Source organism: Mastacembelus armatus, chromosome 15 (assembly GCF_900324485.2).
Source record: "Mastacembelus armatus chromosome 15, fMasArm1.2, whole genome shotgun sequence".
Classification (NCBI taxonomy): Eukaryota; Metazoa; Chordata; class Actinopteri; order Synbranchiformes; family Mastacembelidae; genus Mastacembelus; species Mastacembelus armatus.
The window spans coordinates 22,294,227-22,321,395 of NC_046647.1; the positions used below are offsets into that span (position 1 = coordinate 22,294,227).

The 27,169-nt window shown below is 46.0% G+C and overlaps 1 protein-coding gene across 8 annotated transcripts; it reads left to right on the forward strand.

The window, feature by feature from the left end:
* The first annotated feature begins 87 nt into the window (after positions 1-87).
* LOC113131736 (reticulon-4) lies at positions 88-25,723 on the forward strand. Of its 8 annotated transcripts, XM_026309330.1 has the most exons (10): positions 90-832; positions 4,958-4,996; positions 7,777-7,830; positions 9,551-10,996; positions 20,893-21,100; positions 21,685-21,823; positions 23,378-23,447; positions 23,596-23,642; positions 24,332-24,390; positions 24,607-25,723. In XM_026309330.1, exons 1-10 carry the CDS (start codon positions 286-288, stop codon positions 24,647-24,649), a joined length of 2,652 nt encoding a protein of 883 aa, XP_026165115.1. In that variant the 5' UTR covers positions 90-285; the 3' UTR covers positions 24,650-25,723. The 8 variants fall into 8 exon arrangements, with proteins under 8 accessions (XP_026165114.1, XP_026165115.1, XP_026165116.1 ...); XM_026309329.2 differs by lacking the exon at positions 4,958-4,996 and having other exon boundaries at positions 88-832; positions 9,119-10,996; XM_026309331.1 differs by lacking the exon at positions 4,958-4,996.
* The last annotated feature ends 1,446 nt before the right edge of the window (positions 25,724-27,169 follow it).

Consider the following 27,169-nt stretch of genomic DNA (forward strand, 5'->3'; position numbering starts at 1 on the left):
ATGGGTGTGGTCGTGGTCCACTTTTCCTCGCTCTGATTGGCCACAGTCCGTGTCCGTCAGGGCTTAGGCCGCAGGTGATTGGTCAGGGGAGTGGCCGTCTGAGACTCGGGTTCGACCCTGTGTAACTGTCGCGTCGCACTAGTCCAACCTGGTCCGGTGTCAGAGACCGACTTACCGGAGGCAGTCAGTGCGGCGTCGCAACTTCCCGCTACAGGTTCGTCGGAGGAAGAGTCGAGAAAACAGACGTAAAACTTTTCCAGCCCAGGAGACCCGTCGGGAGGAACAATGGCAGACAGCGAGGAGCAGCGTGTCTCGTCCACCACTGCTCTGTTCGGAGAGGGGGGGCACCACTACCAGGCCGAGCTGGACTCCGAACTGGACCAGCCCCGACCTGACCTCTTCACCGTGGATGACATTGTGGACTTGGTCGGCGGGGCTCAGGACGCCTTGGAGCGGCACAAAGCTGAAGATGGTGCGCCACGTGACTTCATGGAAACTTCCTTCGCCCCCCCAGAGGAGCTAATAACGTTACTGAAACCAGAACCGGTGCCAGCGGTAAAGGAACCTGAGGGGGAGAAGGCGGTCCCGGACTCCACCAGTTTTTCTTTTGTCCCTAAGACCCCCTTATTAGACGAGGAGCTTGAGGTCGTCGCACCCAAAGCCGAACCGGAGAGTACAAAGATCGTACCGGAGCCGAGGGCTGCCCCCGAACCAGAACCTTCCGCGGAGAGCGACACCCTCCCAGCGGCCGAACCCCGGAAGACCGCCCCAGCCCCCGCAGAGGCAGCAGAGCAGCCTGCGGTGACGGAGGAACGTCTGGCTCCGGCATCTTGTGAGTATCTCGGTGTAAAATGCCGGTGAACCGAAGCGTTAACGGGGTTTCGGTGAGCGCAGCCGTTAACTGAGGATGGTTTTCACCGTTAGCGGGATTCGGGCTGCTGGACCCGCACGGTATTTTTCCACCTTACCGGTTTCTGCGCACCTGAACTGGGTTAGTGCGTGTCCAGGCGCCCACATGGAGATAAGTACGCCGGATTAAGTGTCACCTTTGTCGGTTTAACCAGCCTTGTTCGCCGGTTTGTGCTAAATTACGTTAAGTCCCGGTGGTTCCGGTTCTGGGCGGTTTGTGCAGTTCGGTCGCGGTGCAGGTTAGCCGGCTAGCTAACGCTGCTAGCCCGAGGGGAGCGGCGGGTTTGGTCTCGTTAATGTGCACGAGGACCGCGCACCGTGTCCTGGTCGCGTGTGGTCGGTATTTAAAAAATAAACAATAAACAATAAATAACCGGTTCCCGGTGTTTTGTTGACATTTGCGTCACATTTAGACGTTTTAGCCGAACGAGCAGGTTAGCCCGGGTTAGCTGTGTTTGAGACGCGGCCCAAACAAACGGCGGTGCCGCCCGGACGGGATGAGCAGGCGGGATTGCGCCATTTTTTAACCACTACCATCTTGACCCGTTTTAAAACCGGTTCACGGAAGTTATTTCTGTGTTTCACCGGGTTAAATGTGATTCTTGTGCCCGAGACGAGCAGCGTCCACCGGGGCTGAGCCGCTACCCTCTGCCCGCTGTTGCTAACGGTAGCGGCTAGCTCGAGTTCCATTATCGGACGCTCGTCTATGTCAGTAGGAACTGTTTATCTTGAGCTCGGTGCTAAGATAACCTTACAATATAATATCATATTAACCTGAGAGTGAGTCATTTCAGGGATTATTGGGACGGAACCGTGTGATCTTGTTTTTATAAATGTGGGCACTGATTGTGGACGGGAAGGGGCATGTCAGACAAGGACCCGTCCGATAATGGAAGCAGGGCCAGTAACCCAGAGATTAGTCACAACAAAGGAATCCGCTCTGCGTCCACTCCCTGTCGGCCTCCCGGCACCTCGGTGCTGCCACAGCCTCATTTCAACGCCTTGAATCAGAGTTTGATGTGATGTTGTAGTTAATCCTGGCTCCAGACATTCAACCCCCTCCGATCTCCACCCAAATCCACAAACAACTGAGCCTGAGAGGCCCGTGTCCCCTTATCACTGCCCTGAATGCTCCTCAAGTGGCGTTTATTATGACGCTTGGGCTGATTCTAATTGTAGGAGGCTCATACTCTGAGCCGAAGCTGCTGCTGTTTTTGTTTTTGTTGTTGTTGTTTATCGAGATGAGGCAGATTGCAGGTAAACAGGCTGAGTAGGCTCCTCCAGGCATGAGGCAGGGTGGGGCTGCTCAGCAAGGCCACCGATGGAGGTGGATGAGCTCCAGTTAAAGCTCCGCAGTCACCAGTCAGAACAAAAGAGAGAAATGTTTTTAAACCATTCGTTTATTCCCCGTTACTGAGAATAAACAGTTTTCAAAATATTTCCAGTTTTCCATCACTGTAGCTCGACTTCCTGCCTCCAGGACTTTTTATCCTTTTTCTATGTGTGAAGTCAGATATTATCTTTCATTGTGTCTTCATACAATCACATATGTCAGGATATCAAGCTGAATGTGACCGTGTCATTTCATTTATGTTGGATTTTCTCTGATGTTTAGGTTCAGCAGTATTTTTCCTCCAGCAGGTTGTCTCATACAGAGAGGGAATAAAAGAGGTTTGTTGTAGTTAGTGAGTTTATTGTGGACCCTAAGCTACAGTCACACACTTTACGTCAGCTTGGGACAGTAATAGAGTCAGATAGGAAATGAATGACCATGAAATAATTAATCAGTGTGTCAAAACCTGTTTGGTTTCAGTCATTTTCAAGCAACAGTATCCAGCTCAGCTCCATGTTCTCAGCTGTGAGGGTTTACTGCTTTTCTTTGTCGACAAACAAAATAATCAAGAAAATAATAAACAGCATCAGCCCTGGTTGTTTTGTGCGACCAACAACTGTAATGTGTTCAGCTTCAATGCCGCAAGGCTCAGCAGCTAATGCTCACACATGTAAATAGATTAAAAAGATTAATCACAGGGAATCTGTGCTGTTTAGGTAAATGGGAGTGTCCGATCAGGGTCGGTGTCGGCAGGAAATTGGTGTTAAAGGAGACGTCCTCAATAACAGGTGTTTTTTCTCCAAATGATAAACCTGGAATATAACCAGCAAATCCTAAACAGACACTGTCTGTGGGGAATTGAACAGGACAGGACAGCTACCCCACCCTGTTCTTCACGCTCCTCCAAGCCCGTGTCGTATCGTCCTACTGTGACTTCATGTCGTCACTCTAGAAAAGGCGTCTGCAGCCTCCCGTCAGACGGTGTGACCGACAGACTGGTTAATCAGCCGGCGCTCGCCGATCCCTGCCGGCCTGCATCTTATTTTTGGGTCACCTACATCCGTCAGTGTGCGTTTGTGAGGCGCTGGTGATGTGGTCAGGTGGATTAGATGGAGAGGGGAGGCTTAAAACCCAGTGAGTGTTTGTGCTGTGGTGTTTGCTCTGTATCCTGGTGAAGGCCACACGTACATGGGGTTAAGTGGCTCGGAGTCAGACCCTCCACCCAAAGTAGCAGCAGCTGGCTCTGTCTCCCAAACATAATCAGAACCACATGTTAAGCTGTCTCCAATCTGGCCTCATGTCACCGTGATACGAGCAGAGATTTCCAGAGCTGCGTGCTGAAAGATGATATTTACCCGTGTGCTGCTGATTCATCACGTTCCTGCAGACTTTAAAGCTGCAACACTGAGTGAGGTTATTGTGTGGGACATATCAGCCTAAAGCCTCATTCAGACAGGATTACCATTACAGAGAGAGTGGAAATCTTCACCATGCTCCTCAGGAATTTACCTCATTGTTCTGGATGACATGTTAACCATAGTATAATTACAGGATACAGTCTGTAATAGACATTCGACAAAATGAAGACGTAAGAGAAAGCCTCCCCGGAGGGATGCCGAACTCCAGCTGAAGGGGAACGCAGAAATACTTCGTGAGGTGGATCCGATTCAAAAAATCAGCCTCCTTCTCGGAGTCATAGCTGGGTCAAACCTGAACACAGATATGAAACGCACGTTGATGTGATCCAAGGTGACTTAAACTACCTGAGGGTCTCATTATCTCTGATGTCCCTCCACAATAAACCTCCATTAGAAACCAGTGACATTTGTCTGTAGGTCCATGGGTTCACTGCAAACAGCAGCTGATCAGTCGGTTCTGCTGCTCCTAGTGGGGGCAGTTCAAATGTAAACCAGTATCAACATAAAATTACCAGTGACCTAAAATCATTTCAATGTAAAATAAAGAGGACAAGGGACAGAGGTAATTTCATGTACTTCTGCAGCGTGTATGTTAAGGCAGCAGAAATCAGAGAAGCTGTTGCCAGCAGTCGTATATCACATTCTTTACGGTACAAGATGGCAGCAGGTGAGTTGTTGACGTGGAGTCCACAGGGCAGTGTCGAGCTCTGAGGCGTTCCTCAAGACGCTTACGGCTGCAGCAGCAGACAAATTCTGACTCTGAACCCGTTGGCAGACAGAAGCAACAGCACCGTGTTGTTTAACAGGCCAAAGTTTAGCTGTTTAAAACCATGAAGGGGAGTGGAGACGTGTCCATACAGGATCAGCTTCAGGTTCTGAAGGTTTAAATAGAGCAGAAAAGTGGAAAAGAAGCTTTTTGTGGATAAACCAGTAGGACTGTAGTGTCTGTTTTCAGCTCAGCAAATTAGTTAGAATATCACAAAGCCCAGTGATCTATAGGCTGACTTCTAAAATGACTGAGTTTTCTTCTGAATAAGAGAAACATGGCCATGAGACGTTTTATGTTAAAGCTCTAACAAAGCCACACATCAGCTTATTGAATAAAGTCGGATGTGCTCGCTGCCTGCAGTTAGGAGGACGTCTTGCAGCAGAACACTCCTTCCTGCGGTTTTGACTGTGTTCTCAGCACAATAGGTGCCTTTAAGAACATTTGGATCATACTGGGTCTGAACCTGAATGAACTTATATCCCACTGCTGTGCATTAACGTTGGGTGTGTCTCACTGGTTCAATTCTAGGTCTTGTTGGACGCTGGAAGCTAAACCTGCACAGCAGAGGTAACCGAACCTACTGGCCTGATGTTAAGAATCACTGCGGCCGAATCATTATCAAATCATCTGATCAGCATTTGTTTGTATTTGAAACTAATTCTCAAAAGATTTTAATGAGTGTTTTACCAAACTTCTGATAATCAACCTGAAAATGCAGCATTGTTTCTGATTTATGCAGATTTTTGACTGTGATTGTCGACTCTTGCTCTGCTGCGTGTCAGGACCGGTTCCCTGCTGGCCCTAAGTGAATCCTGTATTTACATAATAAGATGGGAACAAACTCAAACTGAGTACGTGTTGTAACTCAGATCTTTTGCACCACAGCAGGAAATATTGTTGATTATAGGGAAGTGTTTGTTGGAATGAAGAGCGTGTATGTGACTCCCATCCTGCTTCAGAGGCTTTGCTGAAGAGCACTTCCCAAGTTTTTCCTGGCTTCATTTCCCTGATGCGTTCAGGGATTGAATCTTTTGGCCACAGCTTTGGGAGGCGTGAAGGACCTGGCTCACTGGAACAAGAGGAGATGGTTTATGGTTTTTCTGAAGCTGGTCCATCACTCATCTTCTCTGACTGAGGCCTGCTAACATCATGATAAATCAGCTTGATGCAAACATCGTTTTACGCTGTGTGGCAGAGGGCTGACACCTCAGTCCTTCACTGGTCCGTGGGCCCCATCCTGGGACACGGTTAAGCAGCATTTTATCAAATCTGAATCTATTGGGATGTGTTTGGCGTCTAATGACGACGCCCGTCCTGTTTTATATCGCTCTGTAAAACTGAGCGGCTGTGGCCTCATATTATTCCCTGCTCTGTGATGCTCATTAGCCTTGTCCTTCAGCTGCAGACAGGCAGAGGAAATAATATGAATTTACTCTCGTATTCAGGTCACAGATGTTGCGGCACGATACACTGAGCTGGAGCTGAACTGGTTGGTGCACTGCATCAGCCTTTTGTGACTTTTAACAGAGTGGAGGCCAGAGGAAGATTTAGCTACAGGGGTCAGTCTTTGCTTTAGCCTTTAGGGTAAGAAAGAGGCTAGAAACGATTTAAATGCTGAACCAGTCCAGGGCTTTTATCAACTGGGTCCAAGTTAGAACCAGTTTTGAAACCTGTTCCTGCTTCCTGCCGACTCACCTGTGTGACGACTCTGCTCATCTGCTTCTTTCAGAAGTCATGACTTTTGTTAGCTTATCTGCTCGAGGCAACAGGTCAAAGAGTCAGATTTGTGTTATCTTTAGCCTGAGTTAACCATTCACCTGCCAGACGCCCAGTGTACAGGCAGAAACTGTCAGAAATATTACAGTGAGTTTTGGGGTTTTGCTTTTGAGATTAAAGGATCTTAAGGACAATACTGTTGATCAGTTGAGCAGTTCTCTCTGATCCAGCGTTCATTAGCTGTTGAGAGTTTCATGTAGTTTGTTTCAGTTTTTGACTGTAAATTTGTTTCTGGGCTGATGCTGTTTGTCCTCATGTGACCCCTGACTTTGTTTTTTAGTGGCCTGTCATGTGCTGTTATCTGTTAGTAAAATAGAATTAAACTCATCCAAATTCTGTTTTCAGCATGCTGTACTTAATTTGGCTTTACAAGCTCTGAGTCGGCTCTCCTCTCTGAGGAACAATCACCGATCAAATCACCGAAGTCATGCTGACGTGTAAAAATGCTGGTCAAGTTGCACAACATCCACTTTCTTTACAACACACCGACATGATGATGGTGTTTTCTCTTCTGGTCCTGGTTGTTATGCTGCGGCTCAGGAGCCCTGTGTTGGACCCCGGTGTTTCACTTCTGCCAGACCTGTCCGACCAGTGACTGTTTTTGTTACCTGGCTTCTTTTACTTTGTCCACATCAAACTGCTGCATGTGTTTCATGAAGCTGATGTTACTGTCAGTCTTCTTATCGCTGCCAAAGAAACCATGTTCATGTCATGTCACAATTTGAGGCCAAACATGTAAGAACTAAGAAACGTATGGAAAATATTCAGAAACGTTAAAATGACTTAAAAACATTAGTACTAGTACTAATACTGTAGATGTACTGTGTTGAAGATGCTAAGGAAACTGTACTTAAAGTAGAGCTGCAGTGATGAATGAAGTCAGTTGACTAATTAATTGAATAATCATGTTTTTGTAAGGAAACACATTTTCAGTTTGAGGCTTTTCTTTGCCCCAGATGACAGTAGATTCTATTTTCTTTGACCAAATAGAACTTTCCGGACTGTTTTCTGGCATTTCATGAACAAAATAATCACAAAATCTAATCATTTCAGTTCTCATGTGTTTACTGTTTCTGACTTTATTACTAACCGATCGTTGTCTCATATGCAAAGAGTCTTGGTTTGTAAAGTCCCTTAACCAGCTGAAAAAGGTGCAACAACTAGACTCAAGTTAAAGTACCTGCATTTGGTCCTTGAGTAAAAGTACTTTCAGGTACTCTTCACTTCTGGGTACTGGACCTTAGTTCTACTCTTAAGAGCCTGTCCAGTGTTTTCTGGGGGAATAGTGTTTAATACTGGGTGAGGAATCCCTGCAGGACCCTGTCTGTCTCCGTCTGGGTTTCCCTAATGCACCAGAGCTGTAATTACAGCAACCCTGCGGAGAAATTTAAAGTTAAATAAAAAGCTCAGATTCAGGTCACCGTGTGGTTGACATGCCGGTCAGAGGTGGTTTTTAAACCAGGATTTAATTAACGTTACCGGGGATTATTTTGGTCACTTCCGCTGGTCTTTCTTCTCTGGGCTCACTGACTAAACTGACTTCCTGCTGCTTTCTCTGCTTTCCTCCACAGATGTACCTTCTCCTTCTAAAGCTCAGCCTCATCCTCTGATGCACTTCCCTACAGGCAAGTTCTCTCTGCTCGCTGGGTTTCTCTGTTCCTGCCATTTACTTTCTTTCACCAACCTTTAAGTTCAATCCCTGTGTTGTGATTCTGTCCTTGCATGAGAAACTGTAGATAGTTTTCATCTGTAGTGTTTACACCTGGACACCTGTTGATTTGTCCAGTGTCCCTGAAACACCTGATGTTTGTTGATGCTCGTGTTGCATTGTGACTCGTGATTGCTTTTGTAGACTAGATGACATGAACTTAAGTTTAGAGGGATAATGATTCTCCTCAGTGATTGACAGGCCTGGAACGATATTCGTGGTTGTAGAATTTATTTTACTGACAGTATTTTGAAAACATGCTTTGAGAGGAATCATTATCCAGCACAATGTTAAAGGAAAAGGCCGGTGATTTTATGTTTTTATTTTCCATAAATGGAAAAAAGACGGGCCTCCCATTGTTGGTGAGGAAGAACCATGTGGCTCCCTGCTGTGTTTTTAATAGTTGTTGGACAACAATGGAGGTCTACGGCACAGACCCATAAGCTGAACCAGATTCTGGATTCACACACATTACGCTGACGACACCACGTTCATTGTTGCTGTCAGTCTCACACATAAAATCACCGGCTGCTGCCTTTAATAGTTTGTGTTTTGTAAGACACATTGGGCATGAGTTATTGGTGCCAGACCTGGGTTAAAAATGGTTTTATCACCAAGGTGGTAAACCGATCACCAGACAAATGCTGCAGATTGGTAACTGTGACAGGTAGTTTTGTTTATTTCAAAAAACATAGGTATTATTAAAGCTGAAGAAATATTAAGAGCAGCCTGAAAATAGTATTTTCCTTGAGACGTGTCATTTCTGTCACCCAGAAGATAGTTCAATATTTTACAGTCATATTTTGTACATTTGAACATCACTGTTACGTCAGAAACTGCGAAGAATTGGGACAAAGTCAAGTAGTTCGAGCACCAACTGGACATCACATACCAGACATCATGTTTTCCTTGTGTTCAAGAAACAGCAAGAAACTTATTTTTAAATTTAAAGTCCCTTTAGGGTGCTTATGTTCAACACCACTCAGATTACTCTACTATCTGGGAAATATGTATAACTGATAAGTCATTTACAAACTGTGTATCCACAGCCAACCTTTTAGCAGCATGTGTCTGGTTTTCAAATCCAAACCCTCTTCAATATGTTTTGGTAGCTGTTCTACCCAGGTGTGGTGGGCACTGTAAGGAATGGAGTCTGTCTTTGATATGTGCTGTATTGCATTCTTCCTCCTCCCTCTCTACTCAAGCACTTGGGCAGAAGGGTGATTCCCCTGCTCCCATCTCTCCTATCTCCCCTCTTCACTCCCCTGACTCCCTGGAAGAGCTCTCTCTGACTGAGAGCCCCAACCAGCCCCCTACTTCTGGATCTTCTGCACTCTTGGGCGCCTTCTCCACTGAACCCCCCAGTACTCATTCCAAGGACATGTCTTGGGAGGGTGAAGAGGGTGACTTTGGACCGGGCCGTAGTAAGAATAATGAAGACCTTCTAGATCCGTTAGCTGGTCCTTACCTGAGCTTAGGGAAAGACCCAGGGCCTCATAATCCGTGTGAAGACAGCGGCATTTCTTTTTCACCTGAGGAGAAGCTGATTAGCTCAGACAGGTCCTCCACTGGTCCCTCCCCTGTGAACCCCCAGATGATGGTCCCTGAATCTCACCTTGCCTCCTCTAACCCAACAGAGCACTGGGATTCGCCACTCCTAGCATCTCAAGACAACTCCAAGGTCTCCATGGATAGCTTCTCCAAGGACACAGTCCCCCTTAGCTCTTCCAGGTATGAGCCGGACCTGCACGACAATGAGTCTGACGAAGATGATGACTTAATGTATGAGGTGAAGAAGAACAATAACCCATTTGAGGGCTTTTCCCCACTGGCGGACAGCGGCTACTCCCATTTTGGAGACTCCAAGTCCGACAGCAGAGCCTCAAAAATGTCAGAGTCCCCTACCCCTGATCTGGTCCAGTATGGGCAAAGTGGAGAATCCCAGGATAGCCCACCATCTTTCTTAGATGAGGGGAAAACGTTTGAGACAGGCAAGATGGCCATTGATTCACTTATGCAGCCTATGAATGAATTTTCATCTGATCTTAAAGACGATGATGAGGATGAAGAGGAGGACTCTGCTTTGCCACCATCGCTTCCAGACATCTTGAAGTCTTCCCCACTTAACCCGGACAAAATCGACTCTGGGTCCTCTGAGGGAAGCCCTGAGGAGCAGAGTCCCATCCTTGAGAGGAGGATGATGGAGTCACCCAACCCTCCAATCAATCTGTCAGTGAACAACCCGTTTGCTGTTGATGCTAAAGTGTCCCTGCTGAAGGAGATGGCTGAGGAGATGGAGGTGCGAGCTGCGGACAAAGCAAAAGAAGAAGAAGAAAAAAGCTTTGGTTCATTCGATCTTGTCAAAGAGGCCGAGGAAACCACCCCAACCAAGATCAAAGAAGAGGAACCTGTCAAGATTGAGCAGAAGGATTGGTTCTCACGTCACGATTCTCCCAGAATGGCCGAAAAGTTTGAACCACTTGACTTCAAGAGCAAAAAGACCCCTGCAGAGGATTCAGATTCAGAGTCGCCGACAGCAGACTCTCTGTCTCCAGTCTTGGAAGCCATGGCCAAAAACCCTGCCATCTTCCAGGTGGAAACAGAGAAGCAGGACCTGAAGATGGACATGGAGGAGCCTGAGGTGGCTGAGGAGGTCTCTGAGCATGAAGTGTCCTCTGAGGAGTTTGAATTCATTGAGCGACCCCCCAGGGGCGTTATTGATGAGTTCCTCGAGGCTCTGGATACTTCCAAGTTTGCCTCCAAGGCCCCAGAGATCCCCTTGGATGATGAGCTGAGCTTTGTGCAGAAAGATGTGGCTCCAGTTTCAACTTTGCCTCCGACTAAAGTGACCCCACCCCCAGAAGAGGTCAAAGAAGAGGCACCAAGTCAGAGCTCCTACCGCCTCCTCACCCAGGCCTCCCCCCAGAAGAGCAAGGCTGAGCTGGAGAAACTTGACATCCAGCAGCCCCCACCCCAAGCTCCTCTCACCCATTCCCCCAGCCACAAACCGGAGGAGGTGGTCGCTAGGAAGAGCGTGGAGGGCGGCAAACTGTTTAAGATGCCAAATCTGAACATAAGAGCAGGTAAAATAAACCAGTTCCAGCATGGACCCCTTCCCCATACATCCTCCTGAGTTTTCACTGGCACTTCATGTTCATCAGCCTAATTTTCATCTCCACTCTTCAGTTCTCCCCAGTTATTTTCCCCCACCCGACCCACAAGCAGCTACTTTGACATCCCATCACCTTCTCCTCAGTGTCACTTTTCCTTTGTTGCATCGTCCCATTTTTGCTGGAAATTAACCCGTGCCTTCGTTTGGTGTGCGTGTGTTTGCTTGTTTCTGTTGTAGTCCGGCCTTTTCCTTTTGCTGCATTTTGTGCATTTCGGTCTCATAAGAATCACATCATTAACATCATCTCTCTGCACCCAAATCATTTAATTTGAATTGTTTTCATGATGCGGTAAGTAACATTTAAGGTTCACTTTTATTTTGGTTCTGTTGGTGATTATTTATGTTTTAAAATCCACTGAAAAAGTCAAATGTTTTATGCATGATGAGCAGAAATGATGGGCCAGCTGGATTTACCCTGTCCACAGATTTTAGCTTCTACTGCTCTGGAAATAACTCCAGATGCCAGTCTGAAAGTCAGTACCACCTTATAGACCCAACTCCCAGTCCCAACTTCCAGCCATACCCTGTTCCTGCCTTAGCTGCTGCTCTGACTTCATCTGTTTTACAGCCTCTCCCACACGATTTTATTAGATTTTCTGCACCTGAGGCCAAACACTTAATTTCTCTGTGCCAAATCACCTGAGCTGTAATTACTCTAAACTTTCTTTCCACGTACTACTCTGCATATTTGTCTAGCTTGGTTATTATACCAAATTTGAAGTAGAAACCTGAACTGGTTTCGATGTGAGGACTCAATAGATGAAGGTTTCTGTAAAGTCAAATGACAATGCACTGGTCCGTTAGACCACAGGTGGGGGTTGACTTTTGGTTTGAGTAAGAAACGACTGGTGCACACCCAGTATGAAAAATTTCTGTTGATACAGGAAATGAAAAGAAAATTCAAGGCCATATTGATAATTTAACCAAGTGATCAAAAGATGACACCACCAATAATAGCTTTTCCAGAGCGTTTTAAAGAGGTCTGATCTGTAAAAGCCAGTGTTTGCTTCCTTGTTGCATCCTGAGGTAGAAATCTGAGGACAAAATGATGAGATTTCAGAGGAGTCAGTGACTGGACGTTGCTGCCTTATTCAGGGCTTTTAGAAAGTGATGGATCACCCCCGAGACTCCACCGTCTCTGAGCGTAACACTGCTTAGTCATTATTTTATCAGGCGACGCAGTTTTGTTTAAACTTGGTTTGTACGTGGAGCAGAGCGGCTGTGTGAGTGGAGCAGTAGGACTTTGAGGTTTTTACTGTGTGCGCTGGAGGGATCTCCTCTTAATTAAAGCCTCCTCCCTGCATTGCGACACTGGCAGGCCCACAAAGGCTTCTCTGACCCAGAAACCACTCAGCAAATGTTCTTCATTATACGAGTTGAGGTGCAGCGAGTTGATCGGCCCTCAGCTCTGGAACAGATCAATTGTTTTGTTTTTGCTTTGATTTGTCCTTCAGACACCCTCTATACCAATCTGATCGGGTATAGATGGTGTGTGTCTTCACAGAAATAGTTTTATAGGGTTGTTGTTATTATTATTATTGGGAGTGTTATGGCTGCAACTTCCAGATTATTCTACTAATTGTTTTCTTTACTGCTTCATTTTCCCTATTTGGTCTGACATGCATTTATCAAGCTGAGTTTGTATTAATGGATCAAATAATGAAGTAAAATGAGTCATTTTAGCTACAGACTCACTGGTAATCACGTAGTCTCTTCAGGGACGTTTTTCTTTTTAGGAATTTATTAGAAACGTCATGGTCAGTGTTACTGTTTGTATTCAGCAGCTCAGTTTCCTGTTAGAATGATGGTGCAAAAAAAAGTGAGCCTAGTAAATCAATGAAGACCAGGTGACAGAAGAAATGTGGGCAGGTAGTGGAAACTAATACATGAAGGAAAAAAAGATAAAGAGGACAAACTTATAAAAATATACCACAGCAGCCCTCAGAACAATGAGACCGGTCCATTTGAGAGAAATTTCCATTGATTAGTTTGAAACCTGAACCTGCTCTTTTAGATCCACAGGGCCGGTGGAGGCCTCGTGGGTTAAACCGCCGTCCATGTAAATGCTCCTGCCTGGACTATAATTTAATCATCGCTGTGCTATTTCTCTCACATAGTATTAGTAAATCAATCATTTGGGATTAAACACTTACACCCTGACAAGATTTGAATTAAAACAAATTATCTAATCATATTTTCAAATGTCATTAATATGCAGTTAATGCTGAAGTGCTTAGTCATGTGACTGAAACCATAGTGGCCGTCCACAGTTTTATGATCTAAATGACCCATGTGAGTCGTTTCCTGCCTGGATCACTTCAGCAGGAAAACAATGAGAGCAAAGTTAATCAGAGACTCAGATCAGGGTGAAGGGTCGCTCTGCTGCTTTGTGTGTGTGTGTGTGTGTGTGTGTGTGTGTGTGTGTGTGTGTGTGTGTGTGTGTGTGTGTGTGTGTGTGTGTGTGTGTGTGTGTGTGTGTCCACCACAGTTTCACACACACTCTGCAGGCTTCACACACACCCTGTCCAAACCTGAAAAACCCCCATTGAATAATTCAAAACATTCATGTTCTGTCTGTCCAAATACTCGCTCAGAGCTAAAGTGTTTTACTGAACAGATTTATTTTCATCAGTAATGTCCCTTTAGTTGGGCCCAGGAGAGAGAGGGAAGTCAGAGGTTTATTATATGAGACCGGCGCCCTCTAGTGAAAGAAGTCAGGGATTACATGTTTGAGGTCCAGTTTCCTTTGGATTTCTGTTCTGTCCTCTAGTGGTTTAGAGACCCGGGGAAGCTGGTTAGTTGGAAGTTGCGTTGTAAAACTGTTTTAAACTGTAAAGCAGAGATTATTTTGTTTCTCACCAAGTTTACACAGGTCTGCGTGTTTTTGTGCTTGTACTGATACTTCAGCTTATTTTCAGAAACAACTTGTGGAAGTAGCTGGAACTGGTTGGTGTCTCTGACCTTTTTCAGTATTTTTTCAGTATTCAGTATATTCTTGTTCAAAATGAGCAGGTTTGTCTTCAGATTGGTCTCATCAGCAGGTTTGGGAAAGCAGAAGAAGGGGGATGACGAAGGGAAAGTGTGAACAAAATGGGAGGGGAAGGGGGAGCTCTGGTTGGGTGGAGGAGGTGGAGGAGGGGGTGAGGCCATGCCAGAAAGCCTGAGGAGAGAGGGAGGAGGAGAGGCAGAGGTGTTTATAGTTGCTGCGTCAGAGCACTGGTAGCAGACCGTCAGCTGACAGCACGCCTGCAGGACGGACTTCGTTCGCTCGCTGCAGAGGAAGCCTCACTCGGGTTCTCCCCTCCCTCCTTCCTCCTCCTCCTCTTCCTCCTGCAGCCAGACACACAGATTTTCTGCCTCTGCCGGGTCGCTCTCTGTCTGGAATGTGTGTTTGCTGATCGGACAACATGGAGAACAACGCTGTGGAGAAACAGGACTGCGAGGCTGCTGCAAAGCACTGGAGAGAACATGGTATACCTCCACCTTTCTCTGTTTGTTTGGCTTGTTTCAGTTTCTCTGCTGTGACTGTGAGAGCAGGGCAGGGCACTGCCAGCCTCAGGCTATGGACGGTGTCCACAGCTGCAAGGTGAAAAATCCCCTCCCTAACCGCTTGTGTTTTATTGCCTTAGCTCCAGTGTCAAAGTGTGAGGACATGGATGTTTGAGGTTGCAGCTCATTGGATGTGAATTGATTGGGTTCACAGTCAGACACTGCAGCACTTTAACCTTTTTTGTCCTGCCTGTCCACTGATCCAAGCTGAGCTTTGGAAACTTTCAAACATGACATAAGAAAATTGCAGGCTGAAATTTGTTCAGAATATTTTCAACCATAAAACAACGGAGTCCTGAGTTTGAATGTTTTAGACTCGTATTGCTTCATGGGATGAAATTTACGAGGTTTAAAAGGTTAATTTTTTCATCTCAATCTCAGATTATTGATCTGTGACCTCCACTGGTCTTGTACTGGGGACCTGTGTAGACTCAGGGCCATAGTTGCAGATTTTTGGGCATGTCCTCAGGCCTCAGGGCCACATTTTCTGGCAGAGACGACCTTTGGACGCTCGGCCAAAGAGCCACTGTGACTAAAGGTAGACAATGGAGGAGGAGGGGATTTGCGAGCAGTGACGTTAGCTGGCAGCGTCATGATTGGCTGGTGTGTCGGGAATATGCTAATGAGCTGGAGGAGTGTCAGGCGAGACAGTTTGTTTCTGCACAGGCTCCGTGTTTACTGCGATAAACTAACATGTCGAGGATAAATCAGGCTTCAGGGATCATGTTGTATTTCTGACACAGTCTCAGTGCAGCCAGTGTGCGGTTTGATTATCAGTCTAATATAAGGTCCTGCACCTGTAAGAAATGGTCAACAGAACTATTTCCTTTAATCGTTATTGCACTGCAAAGCACTTCCTGTCTTTGACATTTTACAAACCAAACAAGTAAAAAAAGCATGTCTGATTTATCTGTTACTTTTTAGAGCTTTGTTATTAATCATTGCAAAAATCTGAAGAAATTCTCATTGATGCAGAACCTGAAAGAGATTTCCAGATCTTTTCATTGTTGTGAAATAACACACACTGATAAACCTGGACATGCTGTTTGCCTTATAAGTAACTTCATAAAATAAGCATCACGCTGATGAATCTTCTCATTGACTAATGGACTGTTTGAACAGTTTGCTGGCACAGATCTAGACTTTACGTCACCGAGGCAACGATAACCTTTTTTACGTTTCACAATTGGTTTAAAATCATTTCAACATTTCTGACTGATTTCGTCTCTTTAACAGGAGCTCTGACTTTCAAACGACAGTCCCGTCCCTTAATACAGATGTTCTGAACACAGCTGCAGTGATCCTTCCATCACAGATGAACGTTATGTTAATAGATTCATAATTGTTTGAATAACCAAATGGGACTTCCTGGGATAAAGTTATAGCATTTTATGTGAAATAGAAAAACATTTTAAAAAGTCAGATTGGATGTGAACGGTGCAGAAACAGTGAATATACTGTCGGTGTTAACATGTTATCTAGTGTTTGCTGCTGCGTCTGTCTGCAGCCTCTGTGCTGTGTGAGCTTCATCATAGCGTCAGCTCGATGTGTGCACGACTTGCACTGTGACGAAGCAGTATTTGGTGTGTGTGTGTGTGTGTCAGGGACAGTGCAGCCGCAATAGTAGTGAAATATCCTGACTTTATGTTGCAAGTCGGACTAAGGAGCGATCAGAAATTATCTCTGTCACCTCTCACACAGTTTCCTCAGTCTTCTCCTCCTCTCTCTCTCCAGGCTGATTTTAAATCTGAGTGTTTGTTAATATATAATATCAACTAACTGCCCCTGTGGACACACAGGCTGCTGGTTGAACAGAAAATGAGTGACATTATAATAAAACACATCTGGAATCAAATGTGTTAACAAATGACAAACAAAACCTGGACATTAATAGACACTAAAAATATCCTTATAGCTGCTATTATTGTATGATCTGTTTAATGTCTACTGCTTCAAAACAATACAATTCACGTTAGTGTCTGTTGCAATAGGAAAATCTACAATACTGATATCAGCTCACTGCAGATACAGTATCTGTACAGTGTGTGTATATATCAGAGGGTGAGCAACAAGAAGCTGCAGAACAGAAATGACAAACCTTGTGTGAGCCCCTATTAAAGCTGAGTCACAATCAGTTCATCCACCTCAGAGGAGGCTGAACACACCTGGTCCAGGTGATCAGCACAGGGTAGGGCAGGGAGTTGTCCAGTTATGGCAACTAATTCATTTATTGATTGACAGAAAATGAATCGGTCTTCTGAAGATATTTCGAAACGTGTCCCAGCTCCAGGTTTATTGAATGTGAAGATTTTGTGACCCAGGTGTTTGTAGCAGCAGGTGAGACTGATCTTCCAGTTTCAGGTTTTATTTAAACCGAATTTAAAACATCAGGTCCTGCAGCAGTTTGTCAGTTCAAACGAAGCTTGTGTTTTATTTGAACATGAAAATGTGAAATGTCTAAGGCCCACGCTGTCGTGCATACACTTTAACTAGTTATCAATAATATTGATTAGTATCGTCTGAGAAGTTTTGGCTTTTTGAATTCTGTGAAGTCTTCAGTCCACCGGTGTTTTAGTGGAGACAAACTGCGTACAGGAAACAGTGTACGACTTTATCTGAAATTATTAGTTATTTCATGTATTGATTATAAAAAAATCAATAATTGTTTGAAGGTTTAACGGTTAAAACTTCACATGAAAACAAGACGTGAAGGCTCCACCTTAAATCAATAAATGGAATAAAAAAAATAAAAATGAATAGAATAATTATCGATGTATGAAAAAATAACCCGATGAGGCCTGAAGTTAAACCCTAGTGCTTGGAGTTGTCGCTCTCCCAGCATGCACCTGGTGTTCTTGTTCCTTACGTGGATCTAGTTTAAACTCCAGCTGAGCTCTGGTTCTGTCTGATCCAGTCGGTTGGACTTGAATTCCAAACTTTTTATCTTTTCTGTTCTGTGTTTGTGGAGCCAGTTGTTGCAGCACACGGCAGATGGAGAATCAGAATCAAGCCCATGTAGTGAACTGGATGTTGGTGCTGATTGACCTGCAGCAGCTGATGTTTGACTTGTTTAGATTTTAGGTTTGTTTACTTCAGTGACGTCGACAACACGAGTCAAGCTAAAGTGGCAGCAGTGACTGTGGTTCAGTGTGTTCTGTGTCTGAAGGTCCTATTGGGTTAGTATTGATTAGTAGTATTGATCTGTGCATCCACCCAGAGAGGCCGAGCTGCGCATGTCCGTCTCTCTCTCTCTCTCTCTAAGTCTCTCGCCCCCGCCCCCCTCCAGCCGCTCACCGGAGGACCAAGATGGACGCCAAACGGGGTTAGTGCGGCTATAATCTCCTCTTTGCGCACCGTCTCCTCTCGTTATGCCGCATATTTGCGCGGTTCTGTCGCGGTTATAGTGTTCGCATGAGCGCAGGGGACTGTGGCTGCCTTCGGCCCGGGGAGGACGGGAGGCGAACCGGGCCGCCGGCGGAGGTCATGCCGGACGGGGTTCTGGCGCTGTCACACCCGGGGCGGACGGTGAAACGCTTCGGGCACAGACGGTGTGGAAGACGGGGCGGATCCGGCCGTGATTAAAGATAGCGGGTAGTGAAACGGGATCTGCGGTCGGGCTTTAGCGGACTCGGGTCTATTTTTATCCCGGGCTCCGGTGCTGCTAGCACGCCTGCTACCATATGTAGCCAGGTGGCCACATTTGGACCGCGGGCCCTCCTTCCCCTCCTCCCCCTCTCACTGGAGCTGCTCGGTCCGTGTCTTCTCGTCCAGGCCGTGTCGAACCTGCCGGTACCGGCCAGTGTGGCTAACGGAGCTAGCACCTAGCTAGCATGCCGAGCTAACCGTCGGCTAACGGGCCATAGCAGCCCCGGGACTGGGTCCGAAACACCGAGAGACGGTGTTTAAACGTCAGGTAGATTAAATTATAAAATAATCATTTATCGATCTTATAAGTATGTTTGTTCCGCACTGAGCAGACACATCAGGGCTAAAATATGTGGTTGAATTCAGAACCTGCCATGCTGCTGCCAGTCCAGGCATATTTACTGATCAATAATCAATAATCATAGGACTGTGACGCAGTGGTGTTAAGGTCCCAGTCGCTGATAGATTTATGTGCAAATCTGCAATAACGGACTAAAACCTGTGGCTCAGCCCAAACATGTCACCACAGTCCATGGTGACCTGCAGAGGTCAGAGGTCACAACTCACAACTTCTGCTAATATAATAATCGATCAAATTTATAGATTCAGTCTCTTTCTTCTTTTATGAATTATCCAGACGTTGTGAGACCCAGCACCAGTTTGTCTAGTACAGTTTCCCAGATGCTCGTGTGATGATTTTAAAGGCTTTAATTCATAATATTCAATTTACTGTGACAAAGAAAAACAGTCAATTCATTCAGCTGATGGTTTTGATCAGGAACAGACTAAACCATTTAAAATGTTTAGTCAGTCCTGATACCGAACACCAGACCTGACTGAGCTGGATTTTATGAGGCCGCTCATAAACAAACTTATATTGATAATTAGCTCATGTTCAGACTAGAAGAAGCTGAGGAACATTTCTATTTGTAGCTGCATGTTCATCTTTCTGGGGCTGCAGCTAAATGTTCATATGATTAATTGAATATATTTTCAGTCTTGCTGTAACCCTGTAGATGCTGAAGAGGCTGGAAACAGTGGATCTGTCAGTTCACCTGTCACTTCTACAGTTTGTGGACGTGCGTCCTGCGTCCGCTCGCTCTGCAGCCATGTTTGCGTTTTATTGCTGCTCGTCAGTAAACACACCGTCTAAGCTTTAGGTCATTTATTCCTGTTTGACTCCAGCCTGTAGAGCCGGTCACTCGTTTACATTTTGGCTGTTTGTGCTGTAAAACACTGACTGTGGTCCCAGCTGGACTTTGCTGCACTGCAGCCTGTTGCTGACTTAAAGCTAATGCTTCATTATGGGACATGTGCTGTCAGCAGTGTGATGCAGAAACATTAAACCGTCAGATTCCTCTGTGCGTCTTGACCGGACTCGTCAGAAAGTACAGCATGTATGAACTGTGCACGACGTCAGCGCCGCAGCCGGTCGTCAAAGCGTGTAGGGAAACCAGGGCTGCTGCGCTGCTAATATTGTCCGCTGACCTGCCAGGAATTCCCTGGTGAAATATAAGCATCCTCAGTGCAGGACCCAGTCACAGGCTCAGCTGTCCCCCCCAGTGGAGTCCGACCACCACACACTACAACCACCTCCCAGCTGAGTCCCCGGGAGGGGGGTGTCGGTGTCAGAAAGACCCGAGACCTTGCAGTTTTAGCTCCCACTGAACACATCAGCAGCTTTTGCTCATGAACGCTCAGTGAATCAGTGAAGTCAGCCATTAGAGGGGGTGTGGGGAAATCTGCAGCCTTTTGAGATGCAGCAGCAGATTGTGGCTTTGGTTCACTAGTTTAAAACCTAACATGAAAAGTGAGTTTGAGCCAGATGTGGACAGCGTAATGCAGACGGCTCATTCAGCTCAAAACCAGTTATCTCCAGCGTGGCCCCTGAGGAAGTTGTCATCGTGGTTTTGGGCTGAAAAGTGGAAGAAAGTGCAGAAGGCACAGAGATGAAGACGACTGAGTCAGCAGCTGCAGTGAGTTCCCTCCTGCAGGCTTTTTTTTAAACTCCAAGTCTGATGGCCTGTGACCTCTGACCCCTGTCCCCTCCCCCACAGCGGAGGGCTCAGACAAACTTGATGATGCTCCATCTCCAGTCACATGCACCAACCATGTGAACTGAACAGTTAAGTTCAACCCTTAGCAAAGTCAGACCAGAGCACTGATTGTCTGAGGACACTTTGATCCAACGCTGACGGGTTCGATCAGCTCGTCTTACGTTTGTCTGGACCCAAAGCAGATGCATCCTTTTCCTTCATGTCCCGGGACAGCCTCATGATTTCTGCTCTCATCATGCTCATTAGGCAAAACGAGTGAGTGTTGGCTGCTCTGCCCACTGCAGCTTTGGAAAGGAAGGTTACAGGATCATTATGGGTAATGTAGGTGCTGGGTTTTAAAAACATCTCAAATAATCAGTCAGTCTGGAGATAATTTATTTGTTTTTCTTTTAATTCTTCTAAAATAGTCAGAAAATAATGAAGTGGCCGTGTTGTTCCGTGTTATCTCTGTTAAAATGTCAAACCCGACATCCAGCCTTGGTTTGGACTGAAGCTCAGTCACTTTTCTGTGGATGATGGACACTAACCATCGCTCCCCCTCCCCCTCCTCCCACAGTGGTGGATCTCCTCTACTGGCGCGATGTGAAGACCACGGGCGTGGTGTTCAGCGCCACCCTGCTGCTGCTGCTCTCCCTGACGGTGTGCAGCATCGTGAGCGTGTCCTCCTACATCGGCCTGGCTCTGCTGTCGGTCACCATCTGCTTCAGGATATACAAAGGCATCCTGCAGGCCATCCAGAAGTCCGATGAAGGTCACCCATTCAAGTGAGTAAAAAGCTGAAGTTAACAGAAACCCTGAATGCACCATGTGATTTTCTTTAAAAAAGTCAGAGATGTGTCCAGTGTTGAGACTCTATGGTCTTTGCCTGTTTTTATAATCTGTATATTTACAGACATAAGCAGTCAACAAAACATACACTCATATAAAAATCTGTGTATTCAGAGCAGCCGACACATTAAACGTGTCCCGTGCAAAGTGTTTTTTTCTCCTGTCGTTCTGAGGCTGCTGGTTCCCCTTTGTTGTTGCTCGTTCATCCTCCATCCTGGCTGTTGGACAAAAAACCTTCTTACCGTGGTGTCGCCCTCCGCCTGCAGAGCGGCCTCTAATGTGCAGTGAGGCCGATCGGCTCAGATTAAGACAAACTCAGTCACGTCTAAGCTGATTTCTAGAGTTTTAAAAAAACGTCAGTAAGACGAATGATTTTTAGCACCAGCCTCATTGTTTGTCCGCCTTGGATCACGGTGCCTCTGGTTTTATAAACACAGGAAGTCTAAGACGTTTTTCAAACAGTGTGACCATCGTGTCTGTTCTGTGTTTAACCCTTTCCTCTCCCGCCCCCCCACTTCAGGCAGTACCTGGACCGGGATGTGGGTCTGTCCGAGGACATGGTCCACAAGTACAGCGACATTGTTCTGGCCAAACTCAACAAGACCATCGTTGAATTAAGGCGCCTGTTCCTGGTCGAGGACCTGGTCGACTCCATCAAGGTGAGAATGAGAACTGATCGATAAGTCTGATAAGTCCGCTGCAGCTTCTCTGGTGTTCACACTTTGAATTCAGGGGACAGAGACGCTGGGCGGCGTAGGAGCCTGAAGAGAAAACAAATCTGTCCTGTTTTGTGTTTGTACATGATGCAGACCTGCTGTAGGTTCTATGTCTGTAGGTCAGTGCTGGTAGCGGGTGACAGACATTTCAATGCAGATACCGAGAGAGCTTTCATAGCTCGGCAGCTGTCGGAGGCCTGTCGTCACCCCGCTGCGCCTCCCTCCCTCCAAGCTGCAGTCCAAATACAGGTCTGCACACAGGCCCCGCAGAGATTCCCTTACAGGGACAAAACGCCTGATTCTTTTAATCCCATCAGGAATTTTTAAAGTTCTCTGGGCAGATCACAGCCTGTGTGTCTGGATGCATTGTGGGATATTGTTGTTATTGGTCTGATTAATTTCTTGTTATCATCCGCTCTGTGCCAGCAGGGAATATTTACAGCCGGGTCATTAAAATGTCACGCACATTTCATCTGGCTCCAGGCCTTCAGTCCAGCTCTTTAACAGTCTGTCCGCTCGTGGCCATGTTGGCTCAGGCTTGGCTCATGGCGCCGGCTGTTTTAATTTTCGTCATTAACTGGAGCAGAAAACTGTCACATCACATTACAGCTCTGTGACGTTTGTGTTCAAACAGCTGCAGGACCAAAATCTCAGTTCCACTAAAACATGTTGAGCCCTGGGGTCACACAACACCAGCAGAACGTTAATGTCCTGCTTTGTCATGGATCCATCTGCTTTTACTGTCTTTACTGTCTTTATGCTGCATCTGCCAACAGCTGAGTAAATAATAAATAACATTACGTTACATTTATAACAGCATCTGTGCAAATGTTGGCTGGTTTAACGTTACAGGGGAGAAGAGCAGGGACAAGTTCACCCTGTTTGTTTGTGATTTCATTCATTTCTCTGAGCAACATGGTGAAATAACCAGATCTGTCTGTAACAGACTTGGACTGACACTGAGTCGGGTCCATTAGAGTCAGAAATCCTCAGTCGAGCAGCAGAAAACTGTCTATTTATTTATTGAATCATTTAGCAGAATTTCCTGGGTCGTTTTTTTGGATCTGCTGCTTCTCTTTGTTTTTATATTTAGACGGGCCAAGGTTTAAGGATCAATAAATGATTATCACTAACAATGCTCCATGCAGATGTTAGTCAGAAATCTTAAATTAGCTGAGGGGCTCATTATCTCTGGTGTCCCTCCATTAGAGACCAGAGGAAACAGAGGCGGCAGAACTTCATTGAGAATCCTGCTGTTTTTAAGTTTCCTTCAGTATCACAGTGATCCAGTGATAACTGACTGTGGGTCCATGGGTTCACTGCAAACAGCAGCTGGTCACTGTCAGTTCTGCTGCTCTAATGAGACACAAAAATGGGGGTGTCCATCACTGGCAGGTGTGACATCAGAAAGAAAAGATGTTTCATTGTTAAGAACTGAATCAGCTTATTTCCTGTTCCTGTGTAAACCTCAGGTTCATAATGTTTCTCTGCCTGCAGTTTGCTGTGCTGATGTGGATCCTGACTTACATCGGTGCCTTGTTCAACGGACTCACTCTTCTTATTCTGGGTGAGACACAGTCACATTTCCAGTTATTTACTGCAGTCGAGCTTTGAATGTGTGATCCTGTGCTGTGAAACACGTCTGTCGCTTCAGTTTGACTCTTTCTTTGAGAAATTACTTCTCAATGGGACTTTCTCTGCTTGTTCTCGCTCAGGTCTGGTTGGAGTCTTCAGCTGCCCGATCGTCTATGAGAAACACCAGGTAGGAGCTGCAGCTTTTACCCATAATGCATCATTTCATTTGCTGGTTTTAAAGAAACTTCTCTTTGCTAAAATCCAGTATTTAGTTTTTGTATTGTTACTGAGGCCTGACAGGAAACAATAATATACACCACCAGTCAAAGGTTTGGGGTCCCCTCATGTTCCAGCTCAGGTCCAGGGCTGAAGCTGAACTGGTCCAAAGCAGGAAGTGAAGTGAAATGTCAGAGATGCAGTGATGCTTCCTTCCATCTTTCCTGCAGCAGCAGAAGGAAATGAAGCCTTGGAAATGGATGCAAACAGTTTCCTCCAGGTGTCCCAGCTTTGGCTGAGTCCTTCCAACAAACTGTGTGTGTATAAAGACTGGGGTCCATGATTTGGACCATCCAGCCCAGCAGGAACCAGGACTGGGTCTGGTGCTGTCTGTGCCAACAATATTAGATTCATCCACAGGGTGTGAGGCTGCTGGAGGATCCAACATTCACATCACATTGACTGAGACCTGGAGAGTTTTCACCTGCACATGTTGGTTTCTGCTTCAGGAAACTCCACATTTTAGAACAGCTGGAAACTGAGGGGACCCCAGATGTTTGACTGTAGCGTTGATACAAGATGTAACAGTAAAGGAAGCTTGAAGTGCTGAGTGGTTTGAATCCTGAGTCTGCACACTGACTCTGTGTGTTTGTGTTTCAGGCTCAGATCGACCACTACCTGGGTCTGGTCAACAACCAGATCAAAGACGTCGTTGGGAAGTAAGTGAAGACGGTTTCTCTTTGCTGGGTCCACATCCAGACCACAGCTTCTTAAAACGGCTCCAGATGTTTTATTTCTGGAAGTGCAGCTGTAAAAAATAGCACAATAAGTGACATCATGTCAAAATAAACGTCTGAGCTGCAGGAAACGAGCTGCTTTAATGGACCTGATGCCTGTTTGTCTGTTTCACTCACTGAACCCGTTTGTTCCTGCAGGATCCAGGCGAAGGTGCCCGGGATGAAACGCAAAACAGAGTGAAGAACGGACAGGTGGGAGTTCGGATACAGGAAGTCCAGCGAGGAGGGTGTTGGAGGGCAGGTGGGGGAGTGTGGGTGAGGGTGGGAGGGGCGGTCGGATATGAAGGCGGGCGGGAGGAGGAGCGGAGGGCTCCGGCGTGGACGCGGCCCTTCTGTCTTTATTTGTCAGAAATAACTTTTTTCCAGTTCAGAATTCCTTTTTCCTTTTTGCGTGGAGACGCTGGAGCAGCTTCAGATTTCCACCTCCCCTCCTTTTTATTTTTAATTGGAGACGTTTGTTTCTGTGAGACTTTTAAAAAAAAAACTCACAGAAACAAATTTTAATCAGCATTACCCTCTTTCCCCACCCAGTGCATTGTGGGAGTTGAGACGCTCCTTCAGCTTTTTTTTTTTTTTGTTTTTTTTTTTTTTTTTTTTTCTCGTCAGTAAAGTTTTATTTTCGCTCCCTGAGGCGTCAGGACGAGGGCGAGACTGTTTCTCGTCTTTTCTTTTCTGAATGTTCTGCCGAGTTTATTCTGTGGTTGTTGCGTCGTGTTTTCTCGGTGGTTTGGCCTCGATGCGACGAGTGACGAATCTCTGAATGACGTCTTTGACTCCTGATGAGGCGGCGGGGGCCGGAAGGGGAGGGAGGGTGAGGGGAGGTGGGTTGGTTGGTTGGTTGGTTGGTTGTACTACCATTTAAAACCTTCATCGCTTCTGAGTAACTCTAGCTAGAAACACCTAGACGACCTTCACCGGACAAGTCACGAGTTGTTATTTCCATGTCATTGCAGCTGTCGAGCTCATTTACATTCATCCACTTCAGAAAAAACCTAAAAAGTAAAAAATGAATTTAAATAGGAAAAAAAAAAGAGCATACTGTCTGTGAAGCCGATATCTTAATAAAGTTACGACTCGATGTGACTTTGGGAAACCTTCGAGCATCTGTTTGTTATGCAAGTATATTTGTGAATGATAAACTTCATACTTCAATTGTGACGATAAAAAGCTTCCAGCCGGGAGCCGTGTTTGTGGAATGCATTGTGAGATGTAATTATCAATTATCAATTATCAATAAAGCTTCTAGACGAAGAAAGTCCCGCCTCCTCATCTGTCCGTCATCTGTCCATCATCTCCACCAGCTGTTTGCTGCAGTGTGGAAAACATGAAAAACACGCATGTTGAATTAAACATTGACCCTCTGATTATAAACCATTGATTGACAAGTGTGTGTTGACTTCTAATCGACTGATTATTAGATATTGATCTTTATATTATCTATGGTGGCCCCAGAGACTGTTCAGACCCGTTCACTGTTTTCACTGTGTTGTAGATTCAATTATTAACAAATGCAAACAAAACCTTATTAGTCACTGTGGATCCAAACTGGGCTCGGCTGGTTCTTGTTTCCAGAACTGGACCGGAGTCCACCTGGGATCTGATTGGACACTTTAGACCAGGGGTGTCAAACTTACGGCCCGCGGGCCAGATCAGGCCCGCAAACGGGTTTAATCCGGCCCGCGAGATGATTTGAGGTTTAAATTGGCTGCAATTTTTCAATGAAAGAAACTGCTGTTCTAAATGTGTCCACTGGGTGTCGCAATAGCGATTATGTTAAGCAGGCAAACTGTTTATACCGGGGCTGAGCAAGTAGGCCTAGACCTGTCAGCTGGCCCGGAGCTGCCTTGTCGGTCCGGTCCGGCCCACTTGGGAATAGATTTTCCTCCATATGGCCCCTGACCTAAAATGAGTTTGACACCCCTGGTTTAGACCAAGGGTGCCCAATCCTGGTCCTCGAGGTCCACTATCCCTGCCCTACCCACTGCTAATTACCTGGATCAGGTGTATGTTCAGTCCATTAGAATCTGGAAGGTACCATCTCACATGAGGGGGAAGACAAAATGGTTTATCCCCCAGCTTCTGATTGGCTGAACACACCTGATCCACATAATCAGGGATAGTGGGGAACCAAGCAGGACAGTGGACCTCGAGGACCAGGACTAAGCACCCCTGGTTTAGAAAGACACACTTGTGTATCTAAGGTGCCACAGTTCACACTGCAGGTCAGGACAGAAACCAGGACCTGAAGCCCAGGAGAACGCTCTGTGGACTCTGTGATTAGATAGTGCTGAGACACAGACCAGGAGATAAAACCAGGTCTAAAAGCTCTGAGTGTTCCTGGGAGCACACTGGCCTCAGTCACTGGGGAAATAGAAGAAGTCTGGAACCAGCAGGACTCTTCCTTGGTCACAGAAGAGACCCAGCGGTCCCTGTGACAGAACTACAGAAGTCCTGCAGAGAAGACTTCATGAACGTGGGGACAAATGAACAAATGTGAGTAAAACTTTCAGCTCCGTCTTTAGAAAGAATAAACATTAACACCCAGATGTTTCTACAGGTGTGTCCAAACTGGACCACAGTTAGCCACAGTTACAGCTGACACTGGGTTTCAGATCTATAGAGACCTCGTTGATGCTAAATGTGGGGCTTAAAGCTTCCTCAGTGTTGGCCTTGGAAACAGCAACGTGACTAATGAGTAGGA

Bases quoted from the DNA above. Each gene is read 5' to 3' on its own strand.
- LOC113131736 (XM_026309329.2), top strand. From the start codon at position 286: ATGGCAGACAGCGAGGAGCAGCGTGTCTCGTCCACCACTGCTCTGTTC. The intron at 23,448-23,595 runs GTGAGACACAGT...GTTCTCGCTCAG, and splicing joins ACTCACTCTTCTTATTCTGG to GTCTGGTTGGAGTCTTCAGC. The intron at 23,643-24,331 runs GTAGGAGCTGCA...TTTGTGTTTCAG, and splicing joins TCGTCTATGAGAAACACCAG to GCTCAGATCGACCACTACCT.